The sequence below is a fragment of the Cryptomeria japonica genome, chromosome 9, assembly GCF_030272615.1.
Source record: "Cryptomeria japonica chromosome 9, Sugi_1.0, whole genome shotgun sequence".
NCBI classification, from domain to species: Eukaryota; Viridiplantae; Streptophyta; class Pinopsida; order Cupressales; family Cupressaceae; genus Cryptomeria; species Cryptomeria japonica.
Genome location: NC_081413.1, coordinates 736,583,777 through 736,601,850, shown reverse-complemented (window position 1 = coordinate 736,601,850; position 18,074 = coordinate 736,583,777). Strand labels below are relative to the sequence as shown.

The following is an 18,074-nucleotide window of genomic DNA, read 5'->3' as shown; positions in this document are numbered from 1 at the left end:
GAAAGAAAGAAATTATTTAAGGTCATGTATATTTTACAGTTCAAAATGTTTGTATTTTTCTTTTCTGATTTACATTGTGTGATATTGTTCAGAATCAACATTTTGAATCATATTACATGATCCAATTTTAGTCTTCAGTTGTCTTCTCATTTCTGCTCTCTAACCGTCTCTTTCATCCCAATGATGGATCATGTAGTATGATCCGAAATTTTGATGATGAAAAATATCACACAATGCAAATCAGAAAAGGAAAGTACAATAATTATTTATTTTAATGCTTTACTGGAATTCAAAACTACTGACAAGTAATTTTTTTCTAGTAGATTACTGAGTATATGCCAAAATATTTAGTGGAAAACATATACAGTTGATTTCGAAAACAAATAGATATTAGAAATCAAAATTACTTACTGATACAAGAAAAAATTCCTCTTTTGATGACAGATTACTGAATATAATCCAAAACATTGATACATAGACAATTGATTTCGAAAACAATCTTTGAAAACAAATAAAAATGAAAAACAAAAATTACCTTTGTAAGTGGGGGTGGGGGAGGAAAGTTCTCCATTAAGAAGATGCAAGGAGCTATAAATATTGCAGAACCCATGTCACGTTCACCATCAAAACCTGATTTGTCCAGATTACATACACGAAAATCCAAAGGTTTTCCTTCTCTCTGGGTCATCTAGCATACCATTAAGAGAATAAAACACCAAGCTTAGTATTATATATCACTGGATTTTATCATTTTCAACAGCTCTTTCTAAGCTTTTTAGTTTAAAATTTACAAACTATCTAATAAGTTACCTTGAAGAAACTAGGGACTCTAAATGTTGGAGCAAGAAGTCCATGATGTGCATATGGAATATGGGAAGGATCCATCAAATTTTCAGTAAGTATTTCATACCTACAAAGTATCAGTAATTTACATATATAAGCTTATCAGTTTGATAGAAGAACACTAAAATAACATTTTCTTGGATTAAGTAAAACAAGGAAAGATAAACAGTAAAAACTGTTTTCTGATAATATATTTGATGTTGGCCTTGAAAAAGAGTTACCCATAGTGAATATCTCTCATTGTTAGGGAAGCTTGGGATGATGGATTGCTTAGCATTGGAATGAATGGAGGAGTTTTGTTGGGAGGAATATGTGGGTCAGTGTTTGGCCAAAACCAGATGATGCCTTGTTGTAGTAGACTTGGATAAACACCTGCACATGCTCTCTTGGAGGTGTGGACCTGCATTTCATTTAAGCTACACACACTTCATTAAAAGTTATATAGCTTCCTGTCATTTATAATTATCAAATACCAACTTTCATTGCAACTGTTTTATGTTGTCAGTATCTAGTGTCTAGAGAGAAACTTATTTTGAATCTTATTGCAGCTGTTTGAAGTGCCTAAAATGGAGAAAACACCCCTACACAGCTAAAAACAACACAACACTCATTTCCTTAGCATAAGGATCAACGTTGGTGGTGTTTTTAATATCTATTGAGTGGCATTAATGATAAAACTTCCATTCATCATTTGTCACGACCTGCATAGGTTTTCAATGTCAATACAGCAACAATAATAATAATAATAATGCCTTCTCTTAGTTGCAAATTATGTGGGAAAGGTTTTAGAGGCCCGAGCATTGATTTGGTCAGTGTTTTGGATAACTTCTATGATTTTAATGGAATAATTTGGTCTTTATAGGCCTCTTCAATTTAAGGTTATAATTATTCTACAAATTATCTTAACAACTAAATAAATAATCCAATCTAAGCATAATTATCAAAGACCTCTAATGATCTTAGTTATCTAGAATAGTGGGTCATATTATTAATGTGACACGGATCTTTATTTGTGATGAGATCTTTTGTTGGTCAAATTGTGATATGGTCAAATTGTTCTCATCTATTTTCATATTTTGGATACGTGGAACCAATTATAGGCTCAAAGATTCACATATTTCTAAAAGATCTCATACTATATGGTGGTATGATCTCATCTTGACATTCTTAGTAGTGACATTCTCATTTACTTGCTTGATGACTAATTCAAAATCTTTGAATATCAATAGTTACTTAATCCTCATTTTATCTTTCAAATGGATTCCATAAATTCATATTCATTATTGGTATAAATAAATTAGGAGTGAAAATTTATGGAGAATTTACATTTACTCTCAGTGAAATAATGTAAATTCTTGCTCTCTACCCATTGGCACATTCAACTCTATCAAAGTACAATTTAAAATAATTTTCATTTATTTTTTTGATTTAAGCCTTAGAAAATCATTCACCTCAAGGATAATTTGATCTTGATCATATATTGCATAAGTTCTTAGGCTAGTTGACTTAAAGTTTCCATAAGGTCCCCATTGTAATCCTCCTTTTGCTTATGAATTTGTTAAATGCAAGAAAATGGTGGTCATCTTCTCCCCTAAATTGCTCCAAATTCATATCTTCCTTCAAGTCACCATGTAGGAATGTTGCCTTCATATCTATTTATTCTATCTCTAAATCAAAACTTATTGCTACAAATAATAGGAAGTAGATAGATGTTTCTTAGCAACTAGGAAAAAAATCTCACCAAAATCTATTGAACCTGAGAATATATTTTCACAACCAAAATTTTCCTAAACTTTTCAATGTTATCATCTAAATTGATCCTTTTAATACCTATTTACATCCAACATGATTTATTTCTTTTAGCAATGGTGTCAATGTGGCATTTTTTTATCCATATCAACTCTCTAGGATTGAGAATCACTGATTTACATCACTTCCTATGTAGTACTAGAGTTGTTAGTATGGATTAAATCAAGACAAAAATACATCTCCAATCAAGAGAAACATACCTATCTACTTGTTGTCTTTAAAAATTGAACATCCTCAAGAGCTAAGGTGGAGGTTCTACATGCCCTTTTGAACTATCAAAACTATCTAAGCCCTCCTCCTCTTTAGGTGCTTCATGAGCTTTTGGTTCAACCATCTGGATCTTCGGGGTTAGTTGAACTACATTTTTCTTCCTATCCTCTTTTGGTTGCAACATAATGAAAGAAAAATTAATCTCTATGAAAATGACACAACTACAAGTATGTTGTATAAAGCTCTTTTGACTAGGGTCCTAAAGCTTGCGCCCTTTCACACTAACACCATAGTCAATGAAGATACATTTCACTATATTGTTCTCTAGCTTTAACTACTTAATTTTTAGGCATATGTTCATATGCCTCAAAACCAACAGCTCTAAGATTTGGTAATGAGGGATTTTTGTGCATCCATGTCTCCATAAGAATCTTATCAACAAGAGCTAATACGGGAGACTTGTTAATCAAGTAGCACATCATATGAACCACTTATACCTTGGACTTATGTTCCAAGCTAATTCCATTAAGCACACTCCTCACCCTCTCCATTAACATCCTATTCATTTTCTTACAACTCCATTCTATTGAAGGGCATATGGAGTTGTCTCATGCTCTCTCATGCTCTTTATAGAATCTATCAAAAATTGTAAAACAAAACTCAATCATCTTACCGATAGATTATGAAGTATGATCCAAAACATTGATGCAAAAATTATAACACAATCTGATCTAGAAACAGCTCCTCCAAATCTCATAGATAATTGAAACTTGACATCTTTAAAACCGACTATGATTATAAATCTTCAAAACCTTAATCTGCCCATTAGCTTAATTTTCCAAAAGAGCGTTAAACTCTTTAAATTAGCTAAAAATTTCAGAGGAAATACACCTATGCCCTCGAATAATCATCTATAAAAACATTGTAAAAAGGGTTAGACATTAAAAGATAAAGCAAAAAGAGGAGAGACTGTCTAGTTTTACCAAGCAAAAACAAATTCTAACATAAGCAGACAGATTGAAAATTACACAACTATATGAATAGTGAATCCATGCATTCATGGCGAATTGCGGAAAATTATGAATTTAAGGATCAATGGTAATACCGGAGGTCCATCAGAGGGGGCTTGTGGAATATGCTTACATTCTCCCCTGGAGCCAAAACACCAGCCATGATAACTGCACTGCAACTCACCATTCTCATCAATTCTTCCTTCAGACAGAGGCGCCCTTCTGTGAGGGCAACTGTCCTCAAAGACTCTCCATTCATGCTCTTTATTATCCCACCAAACAACAATGTCAAGACCCAGCACTTTGAATGCATGAGGCACCCCCTTATCCAATTCATATTCTGGTGCCACAGGATACCATTCTTCAAACCAGTTGAACTTCTCCTCATCTTCCTTCACCCCATCTTCAGTACTTGTATTCAACTGGCAAGACTCTGAGGAAGTTGTTAAGGGCTGGGAAATGGCAGAAGTGCTAAAACTCTGTCTCTTGCAGTTCCATTTTCTCGTGATCATTGAATTTGAGGATGTGGGTATCCTTTTACAGGGCCATGAGATGGATCTCCTGTGAGTTAGAGGCGTAATTGAATGATGGGCTGATGGTTTGAGCAACTTCAACTTCAAACTGCCAAGAACACCCATACTTGACTATAATCTCTGCAACTTAGCTCAAATGTTGATCATGAACTCACATGCCCAAACCAGATCTTCACTAAATTGATTTAACTTTACCAAACTTAGTAACAGTCTGAAAGATAGCGGAACAAAAAAAGTCACGTCAAGAGTGACATTGGTCGGACCAGGAGAGAGCCACGCTTGATTTTAGGAAAATAAATGAATAGGGAAAATCTTGTCAGTCTATCAAATTCGTTGAACTACTCACAGCTGATAGTTACATACGTTGAAAGTGGATTCCTGGCCAACAACTCTTTTTTTAAAATATGATGAAGATCTAGTAGCTGTACGCCACATTAATATATTCAGCTCACCTCCTACTCTCCTAAAATCTGGCAAAAGAGTTTGACCAGGCTAAGGGTGGTTGAGATCATTAGGCTGAGTCATAGACCTACACAGTATACTGTATGGGTGGTTGAGATCGCTAGGCTGAGTCGACCTACGCGATATACTGCATGATTGGAGATACCATTAGATTACAAAAAAAATAAATTAATATGTATAACTTATTAAATATCGTGAAAAAAAATGATCTACTCTATGAATTATTGGATTGTCCTTTTATCATCTAGAAGGTGTGGAAGTCTCCCAAAAAAATAAAAAAATAAAAGAAAGGACGAACTTGTAAAGCATATTTGTTTTTTTATAGGAAAAATGCATATATATTAATAATAAACGAATAGTTCAGTGAACATAATTATGACTCCATTTTTTTTATGGATTGGATCTTGTGATAAGATGGATTGGATTGGATTGGATCTTGTGAAAAAATCGTTTTACAAAGTTGAAAGAGAAAAAAACAATTTAAAAATAAAACATACCTAATAATGTTTTTAATATGTATTTTTAAATCTTAAGTTGTTGATAGTGCAATTTTATGGTGTGAACATTCATTTGTTGGTGAATTTCTTGGAGTTAGATCAAATATTGGTGTGTTTAGGAAGTGGGCTCTATGAAAGTGGAATCATCGATGTCATATGGAGTTTTTTTATGTAAGAAAAGATTTATTATCTATTTCTTTCTTGAACCATAATGATAGTGTATGGATCTTTTTTACTTGACTATTGTTTCTTGGCAAAGCAGGTTTATCCTCAACAAATAGGCACAAATTTTTAATCTTGAAAAGAAAATTTTCATCAAGATTCATGTTTGGGTCAAGCTTCTTGGTCTATCATTGAAATACTAGGAAAAGGAGGTCCTATTGAGCATTGCTAATTCTTTTGGACATCTTTTGACGATGACTGTGATCACTAGGCCAAAAAATAATTAATATTTTCCAAACTCTATGTATTGTGGAAGTGGACAAAGTTCTCCCCTTTGAAATTTCTTTGTTCTCAAAACTAGATGTTTGGGTGCAATGGATTGTCTTTTAGGTTTCATTTGTGATGTGTAATGGTTGTTTCAAAGTAGACAATGTTGTGACAAGCTGCTTGAGAAATTAATGTTGGAAACCTATTTGGAGAAAGAAGAACATATGATTCCTCCTCGGCCTCCTATTAATGAGGTCTATAAGGCTATCGATGAGTTGCCACTATCAAGAAATAGAAATAGTGAATTACAACAATATTGAGGAGACCCAAGTTACAACTATGCAAAGTTTACCTGATTCAAGTTAAAAAAAAAAGGATGATGGTTTCAAGAGAAACATTTAGCCCTTTTCTCATTTATGCCTCTTAAGAGACTATTCCTGCTAAGAAAGAAATTTTCTTTAAGGATATTTTGGAAGAGGTCGTTCAATTCTCCTTGAAACATTTTGGTTCCAGACCACCACGATATGGCCAATCTTTTGTGTTACATGAGTTTTGGGTCTTTTTATTCTTATTTTTAATCCCTTGCTTGTTTATATTTTTAATACTTGTTCCTTATTTTTACTCTTTGATGTTGATTGATTACAAAAAAACACCCTTTTATCCTTAATATATATATAAAAATCTAACAATACTCAAGAAAATTTCAGATTTAGCAAGACTTAGTTGTATATTATTTGTAAATTATTTAATTTCATTATTAAAACCAAAGGTTGTTGAGTTAATTAAATATTACCAATTGTGTGTGTGTGTGTTACTATTTCGGTGTGAATTAAATACAATATTTTGTATTAATAAAATATATGAGATAAAAATAATTCATAGCATATGTGCAATGAAAAAGAAACTTTCTACATAAATCTATGTTATTTAAATAAATGTTAACAATATTTGTCCAATTAATTTAAGGCTTGGAAAAAAAATTATTTTTTAAAAGTCAAAATACAATAGATGAGAATATTTAGCTTTAGATAAATGATGATGAGGAATTCATAGAGATGTCTTACAAAATTGTTTGTTAAGATAAAAAAAAAAATAGTGCTCACAATCTAATAAACGATTACTATTGTTTCTTAATTAGATTGTCTAGAAGTTTTTGAATCAATATCTCATATCATGCACTTCGTGATCCATCATCAGGATGATAGTATCCAATAGCACTCTCATCTTGATGATGGATCACATAGTGTCATCCAAAATGTTGATACCAAAACTTCTAGATAATCTAATCCAAAGACAATAGTAATTAATATGAAGGATTGTGAGAATTTAATGTCCTTATTTTTTGTTAGAGTAATCTTTTATTAGCTAATAATTATTTATTTAATTATTAGTCTATTATACTCTATGCTTAAGCTAAACTTAGGAATCTTATAATTTTTTACGGTTTTCACCTTTAGGGTTTCAAGTATCCTCTTATAAGGATTCTCTCTTTGTATTTTCATAACAACTGTAATTATTGAATTGCATTCTTGTTGCACAATCAATATGACTCCTCTTTTCTGGATCTCTGAATTCTAGCCTCCATAGCTTTTTTGCTTATCTCCTTCTGTGGCAGGTTTGCATGCAGGTGATCTTTGGGAGCTATAGAGTTGATTTTTCCTCAACTCCAATATGGTATCAGAGCTCCACATCTACATGCCAACTCTAGATCTGCATGCCCCTGTTCTCTTCATGAGATATTTTGGGTCTTGTTCATTAGATCTGTGTATTCAGGGGTTTGTGCAGTTGTTTTTTTCTATTTCTGAGGATATTTGATTTTTGGTACATTTTGGTGCCAAAAGGACCTCATAGTTGGATTCAAAAGGCTCATTCCATGAATTTTGATATATAATTTGCCTATTTTCAATGATAGGGGAATCTGGGACATGATTTTTTATTGGCATGCTTTACGAGACACACAAATCCGTATGGTTGTACCTGCAAATGCATCAGGAAATTTTCATCATAATTTTTTTTTTTTACCCTTTTTATACCCTAAAAAAGGGGTTTTTTTTCTTTTGGTCATAACTTGTTCATACGGAGGCGTTTTTTCAAAAAACTTATATCGTCAGAAAACTCTTTCCAAGCTCTATCTAGATCTAGAGGTTTGAACTTTTGATTTTTCTTTTTTGATGGTGTTTCTTGCTATCAAAACCAGAGGTTCCTTTTTGCACTCTGGGAGACATCACTTGATCATTCGAACTCCGTTTTTTGAAAACTTTATATTGTTGGAACGCTTGTTCTGTGTACTTTCCAGTCATATGAGTGTTCTTTCCAAATTCTGCTCCAGGTATATTTTATTTAGTTTTTTGCTTTTCAGCACTCTGGTGAATATCTTGGATGTTTCAGGTCCTGAGATCTCTTTCTTTGAGTAGGATGTCTCGTCTTTGGCTATTCTTTCTGTTTCCAGTCTTCTGTCTCTTCTATTTTTTTTAAGCTTTTTATTTATGCAAACGCACTAAGATAAAGTTCCAGTCTGCATTGTATACTTGGGATCTTGCATATCTTGTGCCTTATTGTCCATGCACTACTTATAAAGTGTCATGGGGGGTTGATGTTTTCCTTTGTTTGCCATCTACCTTTGTCACGTGAGTGTTCCTTCCACGACATTATGTACTTTCTCTGCACCTTCGATGTTCCTGGTTCTTCGTCATGCAGTTCTTGTTGGTCGTTCTTTTCAGTGTACTTGTCCCTCTCCCTTTTCAGCATTATGGGGAGGTTTTTCATGTTGTTCTAATGCTTCCTTGGTTTGATTGATCAGCTCTTCAGGCTTTGGTATTTTATGTCATATGTATCTTTGAGTTCAGTTGTTTGCCTTTGTTTGCCATCTAATTCGAGTAGTGTCATTTGAGGGCACTCGTGCAGATTACAGTCTTCTCTACCTGGTCATGTTCTATTTCAGTGGAGGTTCTTCAGATTAGCAGTTACTCTTCGAGAATGTTTGTAGCTATTTCATGCTTCAGTGTTGTTCTTCGTTCTCTTCTTTTTGTTCCTATCTTCTGGAACACTCTTGTTTGGAGGCTTCTTATTCCTTCACTTGAGATTTCATCTCTTCTTGGAGAGGAGTTTTGTTCCCACTGGGTTTTCTCCTTTTTCTCCACTTTATAGAGATTTTATTGTACTTGGGTACCTCATCAGGCCTAGTTGCTAGGACCCATTGTTGTTTTTAGTCCTTAGTTATTTTTTAGCTACTCCCTAAGTTCATCTTAAGGGGGGGTGTTAGAGTAATCTTTTATTAGCTAATAATTATTTATTTAATTATTAGTCTATTATACTCTATGCTTAAGCTAAACTTAGGAATCTTATAATTCTTTAGGGTTTTCACCTTTAGGGTTTCGAGTATCCTCTTATAAGGATTATCTCTTTGTATTTTTATAACAACTATAATTATTGAATTGCATTCTTGTTGCACAATCAATATGACTCCTCTTTTCTGGATCTCTAAATTCTGGCCTCCATAGCTTTTTTGCTTCTCTCCTTCTATGACAGGTTTGCATGCAGGTGATCTTTGGGAGTTGTAGAGTTGATTTTTCCTCAACTCCAATAATTTTATCAATTTTGAAGCTCCATGCAAACTAGTAATTCTTTCTAGGCCAAGACCCATTGACTATGTATTATATTTTAATAGTTACACCAATGATAATTACTAAACGAAATAGTGTAACGAATTCATGATGTTTAAACACATGATAATTACTAAAAGAAATAGTGTAACCGATTCATGATTTTTAAACACGTGATAATTACTAAAAGAAAGAGAATAATTTTTGGGTTCAATGTTTCTACCTTGTAACTATACTTAAGATTTAACACTAAAAGGATTTAACATAACCATTCTCATTTAATTTATGCGTGTGATGTCTTTGTCTCTATTTTTGTATTCATTCATGCAAGCAACGATATGATAAATAATAATTTGGGTTTTATATTTCCTACATATGCAAAAACAATTTCTAATGTGTGTGAATGTATAGGACATGTTAAAAGGAGTCTATAGAATGTTTCCTTCCTCCTTATACTTTTGAAGCCAACCATGGTTGAACCATACTTTACATTTAACAATATATAAAATGATCAAAAGTGGCTACCAAGTGCAATTTTTATTGACTTCAGTAGTATAAGTTATTTTTTCTATTATTTTTCGTAATATTTAATATTAACCATGTTATTCACTCTTTGTTTCTACAAATTCATTCTCAAAATTATAAGGTTCTTTTTGAAAGAGAGATCACAAGTTTAAATCCTACAGGGACTAAGAATCTTTTAGACTATATTTGTGTTATGATTTATAATGATATTTTGAGTTAATTTTCTAATTTATCTCCTTGTCAACCAATCTAAAAGTGAATAGAAGAATATTGCAAGGTAGTTCACATGCTTGGTCTATGCTTCCACATTTTTGCATGCATCTTAACTTCAAAAGAATTCATGTGTTTTTTTTGTTTTTTTTTTGAAAGATTTTGCTAAGTGTTTTAGAAGTCAGCCTTACACCTGCCAATGGATTTTTTGGAAGTCAAATTTCAAATTTTAAATGTAAATGTTTGGTTTAAAATCTCCATGTGTAAAATTGATCCAAATTACTTTACATTGATAAATATAAAACACAATAATATTAAGATAATATTATTTGCCAAGTTTAAGAGAAAACATACCAATTTATATTTTAATCATGACATAAAATACAAATTTATAATTTTATCTATTACACTAATTAAAACATACATATTTTATCATATATTGTTAATATATATATATATATATATATATATATATATATATATATATATATATAAAAGCTTCCACATACCCCATCACATATAGATTTTGAATTGGCAAATGGAGTATATTTGACCTAATCTAATTGCAACCGTAGTGGAAGAATATTGTAGAGAATTGCATAATAAATGTAGATTATAAATATAGATTGCAACAAAAAACTACACAAAGAGACATTGTCATAAAATTACAAATCAATAAAGAGTAGTTTGCTCAAGCATAATAGGAAAAAATTGCATCCACCATCACCAATGTTATCACAAATAAAACAGATTTCTACTACAAACAATGCTTTCATGACTACCAACAATAACATTGATATAGGAAATTTTAAAATGGCTAAAAAGAAGCAAGAACCAGCCAAAATAAAGATGATCACAAGTAACCATCAATTTTGCAAGGACCTTAATCTTTATGCTATGCAAACCCTTTTTTTCTCAAAAATTGATCTACTTGAATCTTAATTTGTTGAATTTGAAATTCCATCTTTAAATTGTTCGTGGTGTCTACCTTAAGATGGAAAAACAAAGAAACAAGATGATAAAAACATCACAGAAAAGCCTTAGAAATTGTCACGACCATATTTTGTAAATTACAAAATAATTTATACTTATTTCATTTATTGAATTTTTTATGATAAAAAAAAAACAATAGAATAGAAATTTTCAATTAAATAAAAAATTTCTTATTATTACTTTTATTGTAAATATCTTTACTAAAAAAATTTATTGGAAAGCTTTTAAATACATATAAAAAATTATATTTTCAAAAAAAGAAAAAGGTAGTCATATATATATATATATATATATATATATATAGATATATATATATATATATATATATATATATATATATATATATATATATATTTATTTATTTATTTAAGTTTATTTATTATAAAGTAATATTTCATAAATAATATTTATTTTTAATAATTATTAATGAGATGTTTATATGAATCATAAGTATAATAATTCATGGTTTTTTTATATAAATAAAGTAACTAATTTAGAGAACACACATGTTTTAAGACATGCTATTACAAGAAAAAGTAAATATTGTAAATTAGAGCTAAAAGGTAAGGCTTTCAAAGAAATAAGAGAGGTTAAAGAGTACGTCACCAGTTAGTAGGTGCATTCACATCACCAAACAGAGCCCATGCAATATTCACTAGCGCTTGCACCAAAACAAAGGTGTAATGATTAGCCGATAGTAAACTATACTTTAATCATTATGTTGGAGGTATAAAATTGGAGTGTGAAAACTGCATTTATTAGTGATAATTATCACTACCTATTGACAAGTTGATAAATAAATTTCAGATTCAATTAACATGAAGTAATACTTGGTTGTCAAAAGGCCTCCCTCCCTGGCACCTATCTTGGTCTCCCACTGACTGTTAAGGATGTCTCTAATTCCTTTTGGATCTCTATCCTTGAAAGAATGCAGAAAAACTGGCTAGTTGGAAAGGTAGATTCCTGAGTAGTGCAGGGAAGTTGCAGCTGCTTTCCTCCTCCCTCCAAGGGATCCCCGTGTACTTTCTCTCCCTGTTCAATTTTTCTGCAGTTATGGCTGCTAAGCTGGAAAATATTCAAAAGACTTTCATCTGGACGGGAATGGAAGAAAAGAAGACGCTCACCTTGGTGGGTTGGGACAAAGTTTGTCTTCCCAAGGCCATGGGCGGCTTGGGAACCCATAAGAACTCAAGATTCAATAAGGCCCTTATGACTAAAATTGCCTAGAAGCTTTTGAACAAGGATACAGATTGGAGTAGGATCATCAGGGCTAAGTACATGGGCAATGTGGAGTTTTCCTCTATCCTGAAAGACAAGGACCTTCCCAGGGGTTCCAAAATCTGGAATAACATCTTAAGTTGCAGGGACCCTTTATCTCATGGTTTGAAGTGGATTATTGGAAATGGCAGGAACATTCTTTTCTGGGAAGACTGTTGGTTAGGTGAGAGACCCCTTGCTTCTTCCCCCTCCCTGAGATGGTTACAAGATGCCACTAAAGGCTTCTTTGGTGAAAGGGTTAGTGACTACTTCAGTAATTGCACTTGGAGGGTCTTGGAGGACTATTGTGTTGACTTCCCCTTCCTCCTTCCTGCTGCTAGAGAGCTCCAGAAGCTTTTGGCTGGTATATTCCTCCCCTTGTTCCCTAGGGACGACAAACTTATTTGGAAGTGGGACCCCTCTAGAGACTTTTCTGTCAGGAGTGCCTACTCCAGCTTACTCAGGGAACCCATTGTCTCCTCTATCTAGAAAGAGGTCTGGAATCTCCAACTCCTCCCCAAGGTCAATTTCTTCTGGTGGACTGCCCTCCTCAACAAAATTTTGACCCAAGACAACTTGGTTAAGAGGGGTTTTCATTTCCCTAATAGATGTATCCTCTGCAAAGATGATGAAGAAAGTCCAGCCCATCTCTTCCTCCATCGTGCCTTCACTCAGGAGCTTTGGGGGATGGTCTATAGTAAACTTAATATCAATTGGGTTATGAATGACAATTTGGTTAATCTGTGTCAGGAGTTTCGGGGCCCCTCTTCCAACCCCCTTATCCAACAATAATGGAAGCAGATCCCCCCCCACGTTAGCTGGTGTATCTGGAAGGAATGGAATGGCAGGATATTCAGAGACAAAGAGACCTCTGTGGAAACGATGTTTGCTCGATTCCTCAATCTGATTCTTGAGAACATCTCTGTTTTTAAAACTCGAATGGCATACAAGCCCCCCTTTATCTGGGATTAGGGAATTTCCATATGTTGGAACCTCCCCTCCTCGTTCTCTCTTGTTGATTCCTCTAAGAGACTTCTAAGACAATGCACGATCGGGTTCCCCCGGCTACAAATTTTAAACTTAATTTTGATGGGGCTGCCAGGGGCGGCCTAGTTGCTAGTGGTGGGGTGATCAGATCCCATTTGGGGACCCTTGTTGCTGCTTATGTGGGCAACCTGAATGATCATTCCTCTAAGCATGTTGAAGTGATGGACTCCATGCTCATCAGTAATGTTGTCAAAGGGTGGAATAAGCTTAATTGGACAAATGAGGGAACCATCAGGGACACCTTGAGGCTCATCTCCGGGCTTGACTCATTTAGAGTTATGCATATCTACAAGGAAGGCAATCATGTGGCGGATGCCATGGTAGCCATCGACCTAAACCTCTCAGGGCTGAGATGTTGGAGGAGTCACAAATCACTCCCAGACCATGTTAACTTCCTCCTCCAGGAAGAGAAATCCAGGATCCCCACTAATGATTGAGTGGCTGCTAAATGCTTCCCTCCCCCTCCTTTTTTCCCTCGGATTTGTTTGGAGGTGGTGGATTCATAATTCAAATAATGGGAATATTCCTTAGACCCCTTCGATTAAGGTGGTGACTCATTCGGCCAGGCTGGAGATGATGCATGCATTGTTGTGTTCACATTTCACTTGGGCTTGCAAAGCCATGATGAAGTACGCCTGGATTGGAAACATGTTGGCTGCAATCAGTATCTGCTAGCTCTTAATGCCTCATAACCAACAAATCATTACTAAAAGTGACTTCTTGTTTTCCCATGCGCCCAACCTCATTTCTCATTTATTGACGGTGGGCTCACACATTCCCCATTTTCTCTTCCTGGCTTGTTTCTTGAAGGGTATCTGCAACTTCATCTATTTTATGACTAAGGAAGCTTTTTTGGCAGACGAAATGGGGGGAGACAGAGTGAGATATGAACCAGACAATCTGGATGATTTTAAAAATGACCCTCTCATCTAGAATTTCTGTGTTGAAGGTGGAATTGCTGATTTTCTAGATTGCCTGAAGGGCCATGATGAGCAGCTCTTGGCTGCTTTCGCCTCCTCCTGGTCTGGAAGACGGGTCTCGGTTGGAGACATTACCTTTGATGTCTCTGAGGAGACTATTTCCCAAGCTACGAAGCTGACCCTGGATGGCCATCGCTGGAAGCGTACGAGTCATGTTGCAAACAGTGAGGGTTTGAAATGGTTTTTTTGAAACCGTGAGGAACCTGTCAAGCTGCAAGGTGGGTTTGTTCGGGAGGAACTCAAGTACCTGTGGAACATGATCTGCCTCAAGATCATGAAATACTTCACTCTCAAAGGTAGGTATAAGGTATTCTACTACTACCATTTTCCCCTCCTCAATCACTTCCATAATAATGATTTTTTTTGTCTATCGTTTTATTTACTGCACTCCTAGAGAGCTCTGTTAAGGACACTATGGACCCTAAGCATGGGGATAAGCCTCCTTTCCTCCTCCACCAGGGTCTTATTTATAGGTTGTATAAATTACATGAGGCTCTCTGCCCCCCTAGGAATTTTTCACTTTCTCAGCCCCCAATGTCGACTCCCCAGCAACTCGTGACCCTATCTCTAGCTTTCCCTAGATTCTTCCAATATCCCCAAGAGGGCTTTGCCATGACCACCATGTCCTTGCCTGCCTATGCCTCGGCTGTTTCTCTTTCGGAGGTCTCCCCTAGCTTAACTCTACCTGCCTCCCCCAGTGCTTTTCGCTCCTTGTCCAAAGGAAAAAGCAAAACCCCTACTAAACGTAAATGCATTGTCTATGATGACAATTCTTCAGCCGAGGACACTGAGAACAACAACCCTTCCTCGGACTCTGAGGTTAAAAGGAGATCCTCTAGACTTGCTTCCAAAGGTCGCAAGAAGAAGACCTCGGTTATTGAGAATCTGGACTCTGAGGAGAACCCCATTGGGGACAAGAAGGAGGAGGGTCCTAAAACTAGGGGGGCCCCTGATGGGGATGCTGATAATGTTAATATGAATAGGGACCCCATAGTCCCAACCACTATTGGTACTGTTGACATGACTACCCCTGAAAGGAAAACCTAGGAACTCATTGATGATAAAGATACAACCCCTATGAACATGGACACTAAGGGTCTTATGAGTGTGGAAATCTCAGACAACAATGCTCTAGATCTTGGAAATTTGGATATAGATTTAAACTTGGCTGAATAGGTGATGCATTCTATCCCTCTAATGGACCTGGTTAAGGATACTGATAACTCCATTGTTGGTGGCGAGCCTAAAGAGACTACTGAAACTACTGATGACTTGACTGCTGAGAACCCCCAGGAGGCCCCTACTCTGCAACAAATGGAAAAGCTGAGCATAGATGTGTTGGACATCACGCAACGAATTGAAAACCTCGCCCCTGTTCTCGATCTGCAGTCCATCAAGGAGGTCAAACAACTCAAGAACAAGATGGAGACTTGGGAAGCCCAAATGGTGGGCCTGAACAAATTCCATATGCAGGTGTTACACAGCTCCGCTCTCACCCTATCTCTGTTGAGGGAACACTATGCTGACACTAAGGAGGACAAACAGGAGGCTAGGGACCTCTACAAATTCCTGTCTACCGAATGGAGCAATACCATGGAGGCCACTAGGGTGCGCAAGGCACCCTTGTAGTTTGTTTTTTTCCTGCTGTTGTTTTTTATTGTTTAAAAGACTTGGTTCCTTTTTTATGGTTTGTGCTGTTAATTGCTGTTATAGTGTTGTTTATGCGCTATGATTGATAGTTCTGCTATGTAAAGGGTCAGTGCCCTTGTTCTCAAAGCTTTTTTAAATAAAAAATATGAAGTAATTTACATAATGTATTATTGATATTAATCACAATCCTGTAGTGCTAGTAAGAGTATTGCACTGCTAAAATACAATTAATAATAAAATGCAATACCGAGCAATCACTATGCCAAAATGTCTCATTAAAAAATGTTTTTAAAAATAGTTTACTTGTTTTATGACAATGTTAAACTCTACCTTCTTTTGTTTTTCTTGAAACATATTATAAAGATACAACAAGTGTATCTGTCAGAGATATGATTCAAAATCAGATTTTATTTTATCCGATACATTTCATTGGATTTTGCTATTCTAGCCGCTGGAGATATGATATGATTTGAAATCAGATTTTACAAAGATTTTGATTGGATTTTTCTATTGTAGCCGTTAGAGATATTGTAAGATTGCTCACGTGTTTCCTCTATGATTCTATATTTGCATGCGTTCCACTAAAAGACCTCACATGCCTTGTTCATACTTCAATATGTTTCCAACAAATATACCGATTTTTCAGGCAATACTCAACACTAAAAATTTCAGTATGTGATGTGCAAGACGATCTTAGGAAATCTAATGGGGTCAGAAACAAGAGTGGATTTGTGCTCTTTGCACTCAATATTGATTCAGATTTCCTTTTCTTGAATAATTGTTGACTCCAAACTACTTCAATGTAAAATGGCAGTGAAGCATATCAATATTTTGATTTGCTTTTTTGCCCATTGTTAACCAGTTTCATTGGTCTTTCCTAGGGATAATCAAACAGGCAACCATGATAATTTGCCATATGCCAGATTTTCGCATAGATAAGATAATCTATAGTAAATTGAAATGGCAGTAGTAGACAAAATAGTTGTGGTAAATTGAGTGATTCAAAAATATGTGTAAATTCAAGAATAGTGAACCTTAGCCTCCTTATTTTCCTGTTCTCGATTGTCTGGACACATAAAATTGATCTGCTGTTATTATTGCTAGCTTCTTATTATTTTTGGCCTCTTCTCAAATAAATTTGATCAAAGTAATTAATATTTAAAATACACAAAATCTCTTCTTACATCTGGTATAGATTTAATCCTATCGCCTTATTTTCCAGGTCTTCATTGCGTGGATACCTAAAATTGGTTCTACTTTTTTTTTATATACAAGAGTAATATATACATGGGTTCTCAAGTAAATTTTTACACGACCAATATATTTTCTTTCATATGATACAAGTTTAAAAATTTTGACTATATTTTTACACTGTAATACCCTAAAAAAATAATTTTGACGATATTTTTACAGTATAAAACCCTAAATTAACAATTTTACAAATTACTTATCCATCTCCAGATTACACTATTACTAAGATTAGAAACCAAACTACCAAGAGCCTATGAGTTTGTTCCTGAGACCTCTGCCTAAATCCTCCATTTCTTGAAGAATCTAAGTCTCTTCCTGAGGCCTCTGATGGACAATTAGGAGAAAAATTATAGAATTCTTTTATAGACTTCTTTATTCTTGTTTGCATATACAAAGAGCATTTGTATTAATTTTTCCTCTCCATAGGGTGTCTTGAAATGAGGGCAGCGCCCTCTAGTGCACTTCGCTTCAGCCAATCATACCAGCTAATGAGCGGCTAAAATTTTTCTTGTAAAGAAAAATATTGTAAACTGGGAAAATGAATTATAATTAGCTCACTTGTACTCATACACAGTGCAATGATAAATACTTGGACTCGTGTGTTCTCTCTCCCGTTTGGTGTGCCTCCAAATTTGTAAGCAGGTTAGACCCAATTTCACTTCAAACACAAATACTGAAAATTGCAATGAATTTTAACTCCTTCATTGATAGGTTACAACAAGCTATTCATCATTGTTATCGTTTCCCATCAGAGAAAGAAAGATTC

The 18,074-nt window shown here is 34.7% G+C and overlaps 1 protein-coding gene across 4 annotated transcripts in view; it reads right to left on the bottom strand.

The window, feature by feature from the left end:
* Positions 1–4,722, bottom strand: part of LOC131038708 (protochlorophyllide-dependent translocon component 52, chloroplastic) — an 84,461-nt gene extending 79,739 nt beyond the window's left edge. The window contains exons 1-4 of one of the 4 annotated variants that reach the window (XM_057971234.2): positions 3,968–4,722; positions 1,065–1,243; positions 811–910; positions 536–688 (exon numbers count right to left, since the gene is read on the bottom strand). In XM_057971234.2, the coding sequence (XP_057827217.2) occupies positions 536–688; positions 811–910; positions 1,065–1,243; positions 3,968–4,510 (975 nt within the window). In that variant the 5' untranslated portion in view covers positions 4,511–4,722. The remainder of the gene's footprint in view (positions 1–535; positions 689–810; positions 911–1,064; positions 1,244–3,967) is intronic. The other 3 variants (XM_057971235.2, XM_057971233.2, XM_057971237.2) reach the window with 3 other exon arrangements.
* Between the last annotated feature and the right edge of the window lie 13,352 nt (positions 4,723–18,074).